Source organism: Aquarana catesbeiana, linkage group LG08 (assembly GCF_042186555.1).
Source record: "Aquarana catesbeiana isolate 2022-GZ linkage group LG08, ASM4218655v1, whole genome shotgun sequence".
NCBI classification, from domain to species: Eukaryota; Metazoa; Chordata; class Amphibia; order Anura; family Ranidae; genus Aquarana; species Aquarana catesbeiana.
In genome coordinates, this window is record NC_133331.1 from 27411575 (window position 1) to 27428377 (window position 16803).

Sequence of the window (16803 nt, forward strand, 5' to 3'; positions counted from 1 at the left end):
TATTTTCCTCAAGCAGAGCTGCACAGGGAAGCTGCTCTCACAGATCCTACCTATTCTGGTAGGCTGTCACAAAAAGAGAAATAAAGGGGAATGGGTGGAGAAAAAGAAAAGGAAAAGGAAAAGCCTACATCAGTGTACTCACTGGGAGGCAGGAGGGACTGGATGGATGGATCAGACTCCCCTTGTCCTTTTCTCTTTGCTGGGTTCAGCTTGAATCTTCCCGCCCACACATCCCCTTCTCTGAGGCAGAACAGAGAACACCGCCGAGGAGAGTGGGCGGGGCAGACACAGGAGGAGAGGGCGGGAGCAGAAGCTCTCTCTCCTCTTCTGTCTGGCTCTGCGGGCAGCAGGGGGAGGGGGGAGATCTGTCAGAGCTCTACTGAGCGGCTCTCCCTCCCTGTCTGTGATCCGGAGCTCCGATCACACGTCTCACTCGCAGCCTGTTATCTCTCCCTATAGCAGAGCGAGGGGACTCGGGACTGTGTGATGGCGGAGATCTCTGCTGCTGGAAGGGGCGGCTCTCTAATTAGGTAAACTAGCCAGCTGTGCGAGGCCCCTATGACTGCGAGGCCTGAGGCCACCGCCTATTTCGCCTAATTAGAGAGCCACCTCTGCTTGAGGGACACGGACATGAAAAATTAAAAGTGCTCATATTAAAGGGTTATATGCATGTTTTTGCCAAAAAAAGTGTATGGGGACCCGGGTCCTGCCCCAGGGGACATGTATCAATGCAAAAAAAAGTTTAAAAAAATACTGTTTTTTCGGGAGTAGTGATTTTAATAATGCTTAAAGTGAAACAATAAAAATGAAATATTCCTTTAAATATTGTGCCTGGGGGGTGTCTATAGTATGCCTGTAAAGTGGCACAGTTTTTCCACGTTTAGAACAACGCAAGTGCAGTTAAATTGCACTGCACACACAACCTGGCAGGCTGCATGTAAAGAGGGGGGGCGAGAGAGTGACCCCCCTGAACCATATCAGGCCACATGCCCTCAACATGGCATCTTGTCTCTGTGTTGATGGGGACAAGGGCCTCATCCTCACAACCCTTGCCCAGTGGTTATGGGGGTCTGCGGGCGGGGGGGCTTATCGGAATCTGGAAGCTCCCTTAAACAAGGGGTCCCCCAGATCCGGCCCCCCTATGTGAACTGGTAACGGATACATTGTACCCCTAACCATTCACCAAAACAAAATGTCAAAAATAGTAAAAAAGACAGAAGACGCTTTGGGACAAGTCCTTTGTTAAAAAAGAAAACAAGAAAAATGAAAAAAGAAAAAAACAAACAGCTCCGCCCCCATGGAAGGCTCCCACCGAGTGACGCTTCTTCTCGATGACAGCTGTTATATAGCTGAGGGCGGGGCCAATCAGTGAAGTAAATGGGCGACCCCGCCTTCCTCTCATGTCACGTAGTGTCAGACCTGAAGGGCCTGGTATGGATTTTGGGGGGACCCCCACGCAATTTTTTAACAAAAAATTGGTTCGGGGTTCCCCTTAATATTCATACCAGACCCGAAGGGCCTGGTAATGGACTGGGGGGAACCCATGCCATTTTTTTCAATGAGTTTTATCTATATTGCCGAGACCCGACAATTCATTACAGCCGCGATCAGTTTTAAATGACTTTTTTTTCTTTAGAAATGTAATTTTGCTGTGGTATTATTCTAAACACTGGAAAACTGCGCCACTTTACAGGCCTACTATAGACACCCCCAAGCACGATATTTAAAGGAATATTTCATTTTTATTGTTTCACTTTAAGCATTATTAAAATCACTGCTCCTGAAAAAACGTCAGTTTTTAAAACTTTTTTTGCATTGATACATGTCCCCTGGGGCAGGACCCGGGCCCCTAAAAAACTTTTTATGGCATTAACTTTAAAATGAGCACTTTTATTTTTTCATATTAGTGTCCCATAGACTTTAATGGTGTTCTGCAGCTTTTCAAATTTCCCGCGAACACCGCCTAATGTTTGCTGTTTGGCGAAGAGGTGAACACCCAATGTTCGAGTCGAACATCTGGCTCATCCCTATTACTGAGTATTCTTTGCAAAGTGGATTTTCAGTTTATTTCACCTCATTCACTATATTCAGATACATGAAAATAGAGTTTGCAGAGTGAGCATACTCCACTCCCTTAACTGCTTGCTGACCAGCCGCTGTCGTTATACGGCAGCAGGTTGACTCCCCTAAACGAATTGCCGTAACTGTACAACAGCCACTTTAAGGGCTATGGGGGCACGCGCATGCCACCGGAGCAAATGCGTATGGCTGGAGGTTCCGATATCCGCCAGCGAACTGCAATCGCTCCTCAGAGAGCCAGAATGGGGATCTGTCAATGTAAACAAGAAGATCCCCGTTCTGTCAGGGAAATAAAGAGAGATCTGCTGTTCCTAGTGATCAGGAACAGCGACCTCTCTGTACTCCCAGTCAGTCCCCTCCCCCCACAGTTAGAAACACCTCCCTAGGACACAATTAACCCCTTGATCTTCCCTAGTGTTAACCCCTTTCCTGCCAGTGTCATTTATTCGGTAATCAGTGGCTATTTTTAGCTCTGATCGCTGTTTAGTTACATAGTAGGTGAGGTTGAAAAAAAACACAAGTATAAATGCCAATGGTCCAAAAAAAGTGTCAAAAGTGTCCGATCTGTCTGCCGCAATGTCGCAGTCCGGCTAAAAATCGCTGATCACCGCCATTACTAGTAAAAAAAAACTTATGCCATAAATATATCCCCTATTTTTTAGACACTATAACTTTTGCGCAAACCAATCAATATACGCCTATTGTGATTTTTTTTTTACCAAAAATATGTAGAAGAATACATATTGGCCTGAACTGATGAAGAATTTTTTTTTTATTTATTTGTTTGATATTTATTATAGCAAAAAAGTAAAAAATATTGTTTTTTTTTTTTCAAAACAGTCACTCTTTTTTTGTTTATAGCGCAAAAAATAAAAGTCGCAGAGGTGATCAAATACCACCAATAGAAAGCTCTATTTGTGGGAAAGAAGGACATACATTTGTTTGGAGACAGCGTCGCACGACCACAAAAATATGGCCTGGTCATTAAGGGGGTAAATCCTTCCCAGGCTGAAGTGGTTAATAAAACTGGAAGGAGAAGCTTATAACATTTTACAACCAGCTGCTGATTGAATACTGTGGTTTACTACACTTGTGTTCACCAATTACTTGCTGTATTATTAGTACTTGTAATAAGTTGGACTTTGTGTTCCTTTTGGAAAGGCGACTCGAGTCAAAATATCAACAAACAAAAATTGCCAGCTCACTTACCAGCCAGCCTGCAACATACTGAGTTACCCTTTCTTACAGTTCACGTTAAAATAAGGGGTTTCGTTTGCACACATTTGCAAATATATTCATAAGCTGTAGAGGCCACGTCATGGCACCCCAGTGTACTGCACTCCTAACTCTATAAATTTGTTCCTTTTTCTAACTTTGTGCAGAAATTGAGTTATCAGCCAGCAGTGTGACACCAATCTCAAATATCATAAACAAAGTGCATTTTGTTGACTATGAAAGCACCTACAACCCTGGAATGCCATACAGTGGATTGGTGAGTTATACTACTTTGTTCTCCATCTGCTACCTTGAATTGTTACAGTATTACTGTTTAAAGCAAACCTGTACTGAAAAGCTGTAATTGCTGACCTACCTCCATTAATTCTTGTTGTTTCAGCATCTTCTAGATCAGGGGTCTCCAAACTGTGGCCCAAAGGCCAGATGCGGCCCTTTGCTAGCCTTTATCTGGCCCTTGGGGCACTATTTCTCCCTCTGATATGAGGCACTCTTATAGGGCGTACACACGGTCGGACTTTGTTCAGACATTCCGACAACAAAATCCTAGGATTTTTTCTGACGGATGTTGGCTCAAACTTTTTTTGTCTACACGCGGTCGCACAAAGTTGTCGGAATTTCCAATCGCCAACCACGCGGTCACGTACACCACGTACGATGAGACTAGAAAAGGCCAGTTCAGAACCAAGCGCGGCACCCTTTGGGCTCCTTTTGCTAATCTTGTGTTAGTAAAAGTTTGGTGAGAGACGATTCGCTCTTTTTCAGACTCGTGGCTTATAGATCGTTTTCTGCCGTTCAGTTTGTGCTTGTGGGTTTGTATCTGCTCTTCAGTGCGTGCAGCAAGTTCCGCGTGACTTTAGGTAGTCATTGTATTCTTGTTCGTTCGTTACTGTTTTTCAGGTCGCTCTTCACAGGCCTTGCTGTTCTTCAGTGCGTTCTGTTACTTCGTTCTGAGCAGCCGACCGTTTTCTAGCCATGTTTCGTATGCGTACTCCTCGTAGAGTTCGTGCTGTGCGGGGGCTTGGTGTTGGGGTCCTGACCTTGACACAAGTCCAGTCCATGAACAGGGTGGGGAGGAGTTCATGGACCAAGAATTGGTTGCTTCAGCGTGACCAGTTCTCTCATATGCCTTTGCTCCGTGAGATCCGTGAGAATAATCCTGATGATTTCAGGAACTTTCTCAGGATGACGGACCCCGTGTTTCACCGTTTGTTGGCTTCGCTGACCCCCTATATTAGGGCAGGATACCTGCATGAGGCAAGCCATCACTCCGGAGCAGAGGTTGGTCGCTACCCTGCGGTATTTGGCGACAAGGAGAAGTCTGCAGGACTTGAAGTTCTCGACAGGCATCTCCCCCCAGGCTCTGGGTATCATCATCCCAGAGACCTGTTCTGCCATCATCCAGGTCCTGCAGAAGGACTATATGAAGGTAAGATTTTTATCCTTTTATATCACATTTTATTGTATTGAATGTTTGCTAATATCTTGTATTTCTTTCCTCATTCCCTAATTACCAAGATTGTAATATGCTGTGAATGTCCCCTTTGTCCTCATGCATGCTGGATTTTTATGTAATTATTATTTTAGGTCCTTCATACATATTTGCCCTTCACTAACCTCCCCAGCATGGTGTCTCCTGCCCTATATTCACCTCATGTAGTCACTTAACAATGTATTTTATCAGCTCTATAGTAGTGCTTTACCCCAAACACCCCCTAAAATGTTTGGAAATGTTATTTTTGATTTAAATTCAGGCAGAGTGGCAGAGGCTTTTTTTTGTGGTGTCCCCAAATAATTTTTAGTAACCCTCCCTCCCCTAACTGCTAAGTCAGCTGATCCCAATTCTCTATGTATCCTCAATCATCTATCTGCTGACTTTGCCAAACCCATACACACTATACCCATCTCTTTTGTGGTCAGATTTATGGATGAATTCCCCAAAGCATGTAGTGCAAGGGCCTGCCTGTATACTTTCCAATGGTACTGTTTAAAGTTTTTGTATCCTATTATTATCTTGATAGGTAATAGCAGAATGTCCAAATGTCCTCAAATGTGTACAGTGTGTATTTATATCTTTGTATTCAGACACTTCTTATCTGTCCAGTGGTCTGCCAATAGTTTAACTAAGGAGGGGCTGCTCAAAGTAATACCCATTATTTAGGCATTCAGCTCTCAATGAAGTGAAGAGGGTTACCTGTCCAAGATTTACACACACCCCCTATAATGTTAGAAATGGCCCATGAGAGGGGGGGAGGGGGAATATGATAGGTGTACCTTATACTTTGGCGTTGTTAAATTCCCCTTAATAAATGCTATCTGAAGGTTGCCCCATAATGTATGTGTATAATCTGCTTGCCATGTTTCAGAGTAAAAATAGTAATGTTTATTGTTTTTTCATCAACAGTCTCCTTCCATGCCACAGGAATGGCAGACTGTGGCCTCCCACTTTGCTGAGCAGTGGGACTTTCCTAACTGCGGAGGGGCAATTGATGGGAAACACGTCCACATCGTCCCACCACCCAACTCATGGTCGTACTATTATAATTACAAGGGGTTTAATAGTATAGTGATGTTGGCGGTGGTGTCGGCTAATTACGACTTCTTGTATGTGGATGTGGGGAAGAATGGCCGGATGTCCGATGGTGGAGTCATCGCCCAGACAGAGTTCTACAGGCATCTCCAGAATGGCAGCTTGGACTTGCCAGCTCCAGAGGACAATGTGGAAGGACTCCCATTTGTGTTCGTTGCTGATGAAGCGTTTGCGCTGGGGGACCACCTGATGCGGCCATTCCCAATGAGGACCCTCACCCCGGAACAGAGGGTTTTTAATTACCGGCTGGCCAGAGCCCGAAGAGTGGTGGAGAACACATTTGGAATCCTGGCCAGCCGGTTCTGACTATTTCTGACACCCATCCAAATGGCGGAGTATAAACTGAACCATATTATACTGGCGTGCTGTGTTCTCCATAACTTTTTAAGGAAACATTCGGCCAACTATGCTGACTCAGTTGGGCCTGAGGCCGGAATCCTACATCAAACCACACTGACGGCGCTTAAAAGTGGCCATCCTGCCTTGCCCTCTCTGAGTGCCCGTGATGTCCGGTTACGCTACCTGGAGTTCTTTGCGGGTAGGGGGGCTATCAATATGCCAGCAAATCTGTGAAGCCTTTTTATAATAAAAAAAAAAGAAATTCTTGGTGGACATTTACTGCTTGTGTTTGTTTTAGCTGACCCTGACAGAAATGTGTTGAGTCCAGAAAATGTCGTGATTGTGTAACCTTATACAAAGCACTGTTGTCTGTTATTTCCTAAATGCAAAAACACATTTCACTACAAGTGCACTTGCAACTGCACTGAAACTGCACTTGTAGTGCCAAGAGGATTTGCCCTTAGGAAATAACACCCATTTTTGCAGAAAACAGCAATTACATCACCCCAAAAGTGTTGTATTGTAGTGTTGAGACAATAATCCACACATTCTTGAGTAAGCAACTTTTTTATACCTGCACAATCACATGTGCATTTACCAAAGGTTTTTAAAACAAACCAACATGTTTGTTGTATAACAATTTTTGCAGTAGCATTATCAAAAATCGAAATGTCCATTTCAGATAAAACAGGCCTGTGTAAAACCAACAAGAAAGCCAAAAAACTTGAACTTACAAAGTTCACATTAGGTAAAACCTGAAGGCTATATCAGACATCAGTATTTAGGAACTGGGTTTGATATAGCGTTCAGATGGGGGGAAATAACCCCTGGAAAAGCCAAATTTGGAAGATGCACACCAATTTACGAATGTCAACATGTGCTAGCTGCCATCAGGGGGATCAAGGGACGTGTTTTGGGGGAGCAAGCCCTTCCTCAACGCTACTTTATAATTGAGGAAGGGGTTGCACCCCCAAAACGCGTCCATTGATCTCCCGTGATGGCAGATAGCACATGTTGGCACACTGTGTGCATCCTCCAAATTTGGCTTTTCAAAACATTGCAAAAAAAGTTAAAAGATTGGACCACAATACAAAAAGGTGATTTTGTGGGGTTTTAAATTCGCCCCAAAACATCAATGATGTTATTATTTTTTTTAATAACATCATTGATTTTTTGCTGTATGTTTTGCAGCTCGACATTACACCCCATGATCTCCCCGATCAGGATCTGGGCACTTTCTGATGTGAAACGTTCTGGATCCACAACATCACGATCACCTAAAAAGAGAGAAACAAAACAAAAACAGGTCTCAAAAATCTGCCAGCATCCATCTCTTTTATCTGAGTCTGTGGTCGCAGACACTCACCTGTTGTGGTGCCAATCTCCACCACATCTTCTTCTTCCTCCTGCTCAGCTTGGGTTGTTGGTATTTCACCTTCTTCCAGAGGTGGGGGGTCTCTGATCTCCTCGGATGAGGGGTGTCCTCCGAGTCTTTTCTCCCCTATGTAAAACAAAAATGGTATAATTAGCACACAGATATTTGATGGCAGAACTAGAAATAGGAAACATTGCTTGGAAGTGGGGTACAATTGTCTATTTTAGCCGAGTTCCAAGATGTATTTTTTTTATTGGCCTTTGTCAAGCTGCAATACTTTACCTGTTTAGTACAAGCTTCACAGATGTAGCCCCCCCTATAGTATACACTGGAGCACCTGTGTGGCCCCCTAATAAAAATGGTGTTCTGGTGTCCCACACTAGTGCTCCAGTGTCCAGATGTGAAAACAGCTGCTCAGTGTCCTCTCCTTACACAGAATCTAGTTGGCATTTCATTCTAGTAACAAACCCATCTACACAAACAAATATTTGGCATCCAAGTAGGCCCAAAAAAAAGTGGGAAAATGCATATGGCCTAAACAATGGTGTTTTAGAGGCCGAAAGAAAAATATTTGAAACGAACGAATAATGGGCCCATGAACATTAAAGTTGCCCTTTTAAACGTTACAATTAAGAAAAGCATATGGAGCAGCACGAACGGAATAAAGACAGAAAGAATAGGAACACAGCACAACTACTTACTTTTTTGCAGCACTCTCCGGATCTTTCGGTACTGCTCTGGCTCTCTTAACTTCAGGTCCGACCACCGCTTCCTGAGCTGATCTTTCGATCTTCGTACCCCAAAATTCTTGTGAAGGCTTTTGACCACTTTCGCCATGATCTTTGCCTTTCTGATGTTGGGGTTGGGGTAAGGCCCATACTTTCCGTCATAGTCGGACTTCTTCATGATGTCGACCATCTCCAACATCTCCCCAAAGGACATATTTGTGGCCTTAAAACGTCTCCTTCTGGATCCGGCCTTTCCTCCTCCTCCTCCTCGTTGCTATAATTAGCACACACCTGCTCTAACTCCACCATGTGCTCTTCACCCACTGCGCCAAATGAAAAGGGGCGGTGAATAGACTAGAAAGAACGTCAGGGGTGGGCGGAGTTACACGCATGCGCAGTGTGTATAAAGCGTAACACGCGTGCGTATTACGTACGATCTGTGAGCGGAGGAAGGAGCATTGGACCCGCCGATCGTAAGAACAAAGGTACGAGACAAACTTGTGCCTATACTGCTTCTACAATCAAGCCTATATTGTAACAAGATTAGGAGAGTTTTGTCTGACATTAGGCTTTGTCTTGTGTTGTGTCTTGCAGTGAACATGGATATCTTACTGAAAGATAATGACTTCATGTCAGTATTCATAGATATCTTAAAGGAGCTGCCCTGTCTGTGGGAGATTAACCACCCCCATTTCAAGAACCAAACAAACAGGAAGGCAGCACTGGTGCAATTGTGTGAAATTGTGAAGCAGGTGATCCCCACGGCAGACATCACCTATTTAAAGATCTTAATTGGTGGCCTGAGGAGCACATATCTAAGGGAGCGCAAGAAAGTCCTGGATTCACAGAGATCAGGAGCTGCTGATGACATCTATGTCCCCAAGATGTTGTACTACGACAGGCTGCATTTTCTGGCAGGCCAGACTGAACCCAGGTCATCCCTCTCCAGTCTTCCTTCCACGCTTCCTTCCCCCCCGGCTGAGGCTTCTGACGCCCAACCTGGGCCTTCCAGGCAACATGTGGAGGAGCCCAGATTGAGCCAGGTATAGCATTCCTCTAAATATTTCTGCTTGTCCAATCAATGATGTTAACTAGATGTTAGTTGGGAGTACTAATTTATGATTGTGATTGATGAAGCAAAACATTACAACCATGTCCCTTTTTCATACACAGGGAAGTCTCAGCCAGGAGGTGGCCGGGCCGAGCCGGCTGGCTGATCTGCAGGTCCCTCCACCCCCCCTGAAAATAGAAAGTGGCAGTAGGAGGAGTGCCCTAGAGGAGGCTACCGGAGGACTATTTTGGAGGGCTACAGAGGTCCTGGGAGCACGACAGACCGTGGAGGAGGACATTGCTGCCGTCATTGCATATAAAATGCAGAGGATGGAGGAGGGCCAACAAGTCTTGTGTAAGGCGCTCATATTGGAGGCTCTTAACAAAGGTATGAGGGGCCAAATGACAGCTCAGACACACCTTTGCGATGGTCCTCCTCCTCCTCCTGCAGGTCCTCCTCCTCGTCCTCCTTCTCTTCCAGGTCCTCCCAGTCCTCCTCCAGGTCCTACTCCTCCTCCTGCCACATCTCCAACTGCACAGCCACAGCCGAGAATGAAGCGTGAAAGGAAGACCAGAAAGTGAGGACCCTGGATCCAGTCTGGTCGGCCAAAAAATGCAGCCTCTTGTGGTACCACAGCCTAGGGACACAGATGTCATCTGCTGCTATCCGGATCTCTGGAACTTCTGGAACAGACTGCCCTCCCTTACATATGGACTCCTCAGGCCACCAATTTTGATGTTCAAGAATTGATGTCTGCCCTGGGGGTCACAGGCTTCGCTAATTTCTCCTGTTGATCCAGTGTTGCCTCCCTCTTTGTTTGGTTCTGAGCCCTTAATAAAGGATTTTTGTTTTGAATTATACTCTCCTATGTGTTCTACTTCAAAAAGGACAGTTTTTTTGTGAGGATTCAGGTACATTTCAAATATACAATGTGAAATGAACAAGGGACACCAACACCAAACAATCTCCTTGAGATTAAATAATAAAAGATATCAATGGTGTTGGGGTAACTTGACACTCAAAACACACACAAAAATATTCTGGAGTAAAAATAAAAATAACATTGAACAAAGATCAGCCTTTGAAAAAATACAAACATTAAATCCAAAAAAGGCTTAAAATCCCCCAAAAAATTAAATAAAAAAAAAAATACTGTCAGATGTGACAACTAATAACAATATATTCGGGGAATCCCAATAAAAAAACAAAAATAAAACTTTGTGAGAAGTGTGTGTGAATATGAGCAGCAAAACTACTTAATTCTTGTCACATTATAAAGAAGAAGAGAGTGCGCTGTATTAAACCATTTTTAACATTGCAGCGTGACAAAAGTGCTGTATCCATTGCGAATGCTAAGTTTACCAGACCGAGCTGTTCCGTCTTGGAATTTCTTCTGAGCATGCGTGGCACTTTGTGCGTCGGAACAGGCCACACACGGTCGGAATTGACGCGATCGGATTTTGTTGTCGGAAAATTTTATCTCCTGCTCTCCAACTTTGTGTGTCGGAAAATCCGATGGAAAATGTCCGATGGAGCCCACACACGGTCGGAATTTCCGACAACACGCTCCGATCGGACATTTTCCATCGGAAAATCCGACCGTGTGTACGGGGCAGTACTCCCGCTGACACTAACAATGGAGCACTATTTCTTCCACTGATACCAATGACGGGATACTATTCCTCTTCCTAATAGGGGCAAAACTCCTCCTCTTCGACCACCAACCCTGAGGCCATATTTATTGTCACTGATGCCAGGCCCGTGACATTTCTGCCCCTGATGGCCACACTCTGGCCCTCCTAATGCCTGAAGGACAATATGTTTGAAACAATCAGGTTACAGTAAAAACAGAATCAAGACAAAATGAATAACCTCAATTCTCTGTCAATGGTACAACCAAGATCAGAGTAATTCCCAATGTGTTTTGAGAGATTACGTAGTTCCTCTTCTTAAGAAGGTGGTTGGTTATTATTACACAATAGTATCTACAGTGGAAAAATTAGGGGGAAGGGAAATACAATTAGAAACGTTTGGAGATCCCTGTTCTAGATCAATAACCCAAAACAAGAATATAGATTAGTAAATCAGACTTGGGTCAGAACTCCAGATCTGCATTCTTGGTTTGGATCAGTGACCCATGATAGACAACTATAATTTTTAGTAGTAGTGGTCAGCAATGACAGCCTCCATTTCCTTTAACCGCTTCTGGACCGCCCACAGCACATTTACTGCAGCAGGGCGGCAAAAGTGCGGGAACCAATATACCTGTACGTTGTTTCCTGTTCTGGGTACCGGCAACCCGCTTCCACTGTAATTGGACAAAGCGGGAGCCAATCAGCGTGTCCAGCAGCCGTGTTGGCCACCGGGTCCTGTCGATCATTCACTGGAGAGGCAGAACGGCGGTCTCTCAGAGGGGAAGAGAGAAATCTTGTGTTCCTGCTAATCAGGAACACAGATCCCTCTCTTCCTCCAGTTAAACCATCCCCCGCACAGTTAGAAATCACTCCCTAGGAGCACACTTAAACCTTTAATCGCCCCTGATGTTAACCCCTTCCTTGCCATTTTTTTTAGCATTGATCACTATATTACTGTCACTGGTCACCAAAAAGTCTCACTTAGTGTCCAACTTGTCCACCGCAATGTCACAGTCTGGCTAAAAATCGCTGATCGCCGCCATTACTAGTAAAACAATTAATAAAAATGCAATAAAAATATCCCCTAGTTTATAGACACGATAACTTTTGAGCAAACCAATCAATATTGGGATTTATTGAGATTTGTTTTACCAAAAATATGTAGCAGAATACATATTGGCCTAAATTAATTAAGAAATTCGATTTTTTACATTTTTTTATTGGATATGTATTATAGCAGAAAGTAAAAAAATATTATTATTTTTTTTTTAAATTGTTGGTCTTTTTTTTTGTCTATAGCGTGAAAAATTAAAATTGCAGAAGTGATTAAATACCACCAAAAGAAAGCTCTATTTGTAGGAAAAAAAGGACATCAATTTTATTTGAGTACAACGTCGCAAGGACACACAATTGTCAGTTAAACTAACACAGCTCTGTATCACAAAGAATGGCCTGGTCATTGAGGGGGTGAAACCTTCTGGGGCTGAAGTGGTTAATTGAGATTATCACTTTAAGGCCAGCTACATCTGAAACTGTTTTTCTAGAGTGGGAATAAGTTAAAACACCTTAATATGACACAGACGGCACTTAAAACTTGACAGAAATTCTAACCTTTCTCCACACTATCCAAAACAAAAAACAAAAAAGAGAATGAAAAGTTTAAAAAATATTTTGGCTGGAGTTAGACATTAGACCAAAACATTTGCTAGCACTGACAAACAAGGCTGGGTTCACATTGGTGCGCTAAGCGACATCGCATGTAAGTCGCACCGCACTGCTGAACAAATCACATGCGATGTCTGTACGATGCAAATTCAGATTGTATGGTTGAATTTGCATCGTATTCGGACCAAAATCGTGCAGGACCCTTTTTTTTTTTTGGTCCACACCAGAATTGGATTGCATGGGTGTTCACCCCCCAAGCAATCCGATTCATGTGTGAATTAACAGTTCGCACTGCAATATGCAAATTGATCTGGGGGTGTCATTAACTTTGTATTGACACTCCCAGCGGTTCGCATATGGCAGTGTGAGCCGCCTGCGAGTCGGGTGCAATGCTGGAACCCGTAGTGGATTTGCAGGGCTTCCCGCATCGCACCAATGTAAACCGAGCCTCAAGCTCACTATGTCAGCCAATATTAGGCACCGCCCAGTGCAGGGCACTCTAGGAGACCCCATATCCTGGGTGCTTAAAGTCCTAAGTTCTGCATCAAATTGGTCTCCCAAAAGGAATCCTCTTCTAAAGATGATGCACAAAAAAGCCCGCAAACAGTTTGCCTTCAGACAAGCAGACTAAGGACATGGATTACTGGAACCATGTCCTGTGGTCTGATGAGACCAAGATAAACTTATTTGGTTCAGATGGTTTCAAGTGTGTGTGGCGGCAACCAGGTGAGGAGTCTAAAGACAAGTGAGTCTTGCCTACAGTCAAGCATGGTGGTGGGAGTGTTATGGTCTGGGGCTGCACAAGTGCTGCCGGCAATGGGGAGCTACAGGTCATTGAGGGAACCATGAATGCCAACATGTACTGTGACATACTGAAGCAGAGCATGATCCCCTCCCTTGGACTGCTGGGCCGCAGGGCAGTATTTTAACATGATAACAACCCCAAACACACCTCCACGACGTCCAATGCCTTGCTAAAGAAGCTGAGGGTAAAGGTGATGGACTGACCAAGCATGTCTCCAGACCTAAACTCTATTGAGCATCTGTGGGGCATGCTCAAACGGAAGGTGGAGGAGCACAAGGTCTCTAACATCCACCAGCTCTGTGATGTTGTCATGGAGGAGTGGAAGAGGACTCCAGTGGCAACCTGTGAAGCTCTGGTGAACTCCATGCCCAAGAGGGTTAAGGAAGTGCTGGGAAATAATGGTGGCCACACAAAATATTGACACTTTGAGCCCAATTTGGACACTTTCACTTAGAGTGTACTCACTTTTGTTGCCAGCAGTTTAGACATTAATGGCTGTGTGTTGAGTTATTTTGAGGGGACATAAAATTTACACTGCTATACAAGCTGTACACTCACTACTTTACATTGCAGCAAAGTGTAATTTCTTCAGTGTTGTCACATGAAAAGATATAATAAAATATTTACAAAAATGTGAGGGGTGTACTCACTTTTGTGAGATACTATATTTATGGTAAAAAAAAATCCCAATAAGTTACTGTACTAATGACACTGGCAGGGAAGGAGTTAACACCAGGTGCGATCAAGGAGTTAAGTGTATTCCCTGGAAGTGTTTTCTAACTGTGTGGGAGATGGACTGACTGGGACAACACAGAGATCCGTGTTCCTGCTTAGCAGGAAGACAAGATCTCAGTGTTGTCCTCTGTCAGAACAGCAATCTGTCTTGTTTACATAGGCATATCCCTGTTTTGCCTCTGTGGGGAATGACCCGCTGATTGGCTTCCCCTCTGACCTCCAGTGGCGTGCGCCCACAGGGGCTAGAGTACGAAACGACGTACAGTTATGTCGATTCACGTAGCCGTGCCACCTTGCCGCAGTCTAATTGTGTCGGGCGGTCGGCAAGTAGTTAAATGGTTGGGGCAATAAAACCGTGTCTCGGCTACCAGTTTCTACCACCCCCCAACCTAGCCATCCATGTAATGGAGATAGGCAAGTCAGGACTACTTTCACCAATCCAACCTCCTCATAACTTTATGAATGCTGGGGCAATTTACTAAGACTAGAACAGACATAATCTGGAGCATCTGTGCAAGGCAAGGCAATCAATATGGCTTCAGCTAGTTCAGTAAGGCCCCTTTCACACAGGCTTTCTTATCCACCTGTCAGTTTTTCAGGTGGACCCGATCGGACCCTCAATTCACCCCATCCGTGAAATCCAGATGGATGGTGACCCTATTTTCCATCCTTCTGGAGGATTTGATCGGATGGGATCGAATGAAAACGATCTCCCCATCCGATCTCCCCATAGAGGAGAGCAAGAATTTGATGTGCTAATTGCTGTGAGAGGGACTAGTAGAGGATGCCCACATCCCCACTTAACTAATCTAGAGAAAAACCCTCTAGTGGGACTTTTAAGGGCATAAACTCCAAAGAAGTAGGATGTATAATTAAAAAGGTCTAAAAATGTTTTATTTGTAAATGTTAAAAGCCAAAAAATTGTAGAATTGTAGAATTGTAAATTGCAGAATTAAACCAATACAATTGATGAGGTTACAGTAAAAACATAATCAATACAAAATGAATAACCACAATTCTCTGTCAATGGTACAACCAAGATCAGAGTAATTCCCAACGCGTTTCGAGAGATTACGTAGTTCCTCTTCTTCAAGGGTAGGTGGTTATAATTACACAATAGTATCTACAGTGGAAAAATTAGGGGGAATGGAAATACAATTAGAAGCTTCACAAACCTGTTTGATATAACATAATTTCATTATGTAGTTACTAACCATATGTATATACTGTATATTCATATCTTAAATAGCCGCAACATTTAAACATTCAACATTGCCGCCATGAGACACCAGAAGTCCAAGAGGATGGGGAGCAGTGGGCCCAACTCAAGCCCCCCACAAGGAGCACAGGGCCCAACCCCAAGGGGGCTCTGACAGGTCCGTCTCTACACAGTGAGCAGAGACAGACCTTTCATACACCTGTTCAGTGGGGATCAGCAGATATTGAATGTACAATATAATCTAAAGCGTTGCGTAAAATTGTTGGCGCTATATAAATACCTGTAATATTAAAAAATGGTATTATTCTTACTATATTTATGTCCCTCTATAGCTTGCTTTAACAGATTCCTTTGGTGATCCTCTTGCTGGCCATAGAGTGCACCTCAGTTTTCCAAGCCAAAACATGCAAACTCTTGTGACCAATGAGAAGGGGCAAGTGTCCTTCACATTCGAGAACACGAGCAGCTGGACAGGACAAGTAAAATTGGTGGTAACTATTTGAATAAGTACTTCTGGGTTTGGAAAATAATTTTGCCCTTTTCAGGTACATGTGAACAGGTTCTGGGGAAGGCTGGTAGACGAGTCTACCACAAAGCTCTCCTCTGCTTGATCTATGACAAGCATGTGAGGTGCTGTACTGCACTTAGTGGGTATTCCATTGTAAGGTAGTAGGTGTTGGTGTTATAATATTTTATCTATAAGTTTTTACTGTTGTTTCTTTTATAGGCTAGAACAAACCTATCAGAGCGAAAACATGTGCCCAATTTTATTACACCAGATTATGGTTATGCTGAACTCAACCTTAATTCCATCTACTCTCGTAGCAAGAGTTTGCTGAAAATCCACTCCTTTCATGTGGTTCTTCCATGTGAGGGGCAGCATGAGGCCAAGGTGGACTATATCATTAAGCGCACAGAGCTGGAGCATAAAGCCGAGCACTTGGATTTGCAGTATCTGGTAAGCCTTGATTTTTCCCATCCAAATTGCTTATTGTCAAGTATGATTTTTTTTGTACTTCATAAACTTGAACAAATACCATTAAAGTGGTTGTAAATCTCAGACATGAAATATGAACAAAGCACACCCCTCTATAGTGTGTACTTGTCTCAGTCCACTCCAGAGCACCAAGTGTTATTTCCCCCCGCTGCCTCGTTCCTCTGCTATTTGTAAAAGTCACTTCTGACAAGTTTTCCTGACACTAAAGCCTCGTACACACGGTCAGATTATTGGGCGAATTTTCGTCAGTTTTTTGTTTGATGCTCATCTTAAATCGAAAGTGAAGAGGGTACTCACCATCCGAAAATATTCTGACGACAGAATTCAAAGTCAGAAGTGACGTAATGTGTTGA

The 16803-nt window shown here is 43.8% G+C and overlaps 2 protein-coding genes across 2 annotated transcripts in view; both read left to right on the forward strand.

Annotated features, from left to right (window-relative positions):
* LOC141105652 (alpha-2-macroglobulin-like protein 1) overlaps positions 1-16803 on the forward strand; it is a 229058-nt gene that overhangs the window by 73288 nt on the left and 138967 nt on the right. The window contains exons 10-12 of the mRNA XM_073595628.1: positions 3462-3571; positions 15786-15944; positions 16181-16411. Of these exons, the coding sequence (XP_073451729.1) occupies positions 3462-3571; positions 15786-15944; positions 16181-16411 (500 nt within the window). The remainder of the gene's footprint in view (positions 1-3461; positions 3572-15785; positions 15945-16180; positions 16412-16803) is intronic.
* On the forward strand, positions 8890-11224 carry LOC141105654 (uncharacterized). Its single transcript, XM_073595631.1, has 2 exons — positions 8890-9387; positions 9518-11224. Exons 1-2 carry the CDS (start codon positions 8944-8946, stop codon positions 9974-9976), a joined length of 903 nt encoding a protein of 300 aa, XP_073451732.1. The 5' UTR covers positions 8890-8943; the 3' UTR covers positions 9977-11224.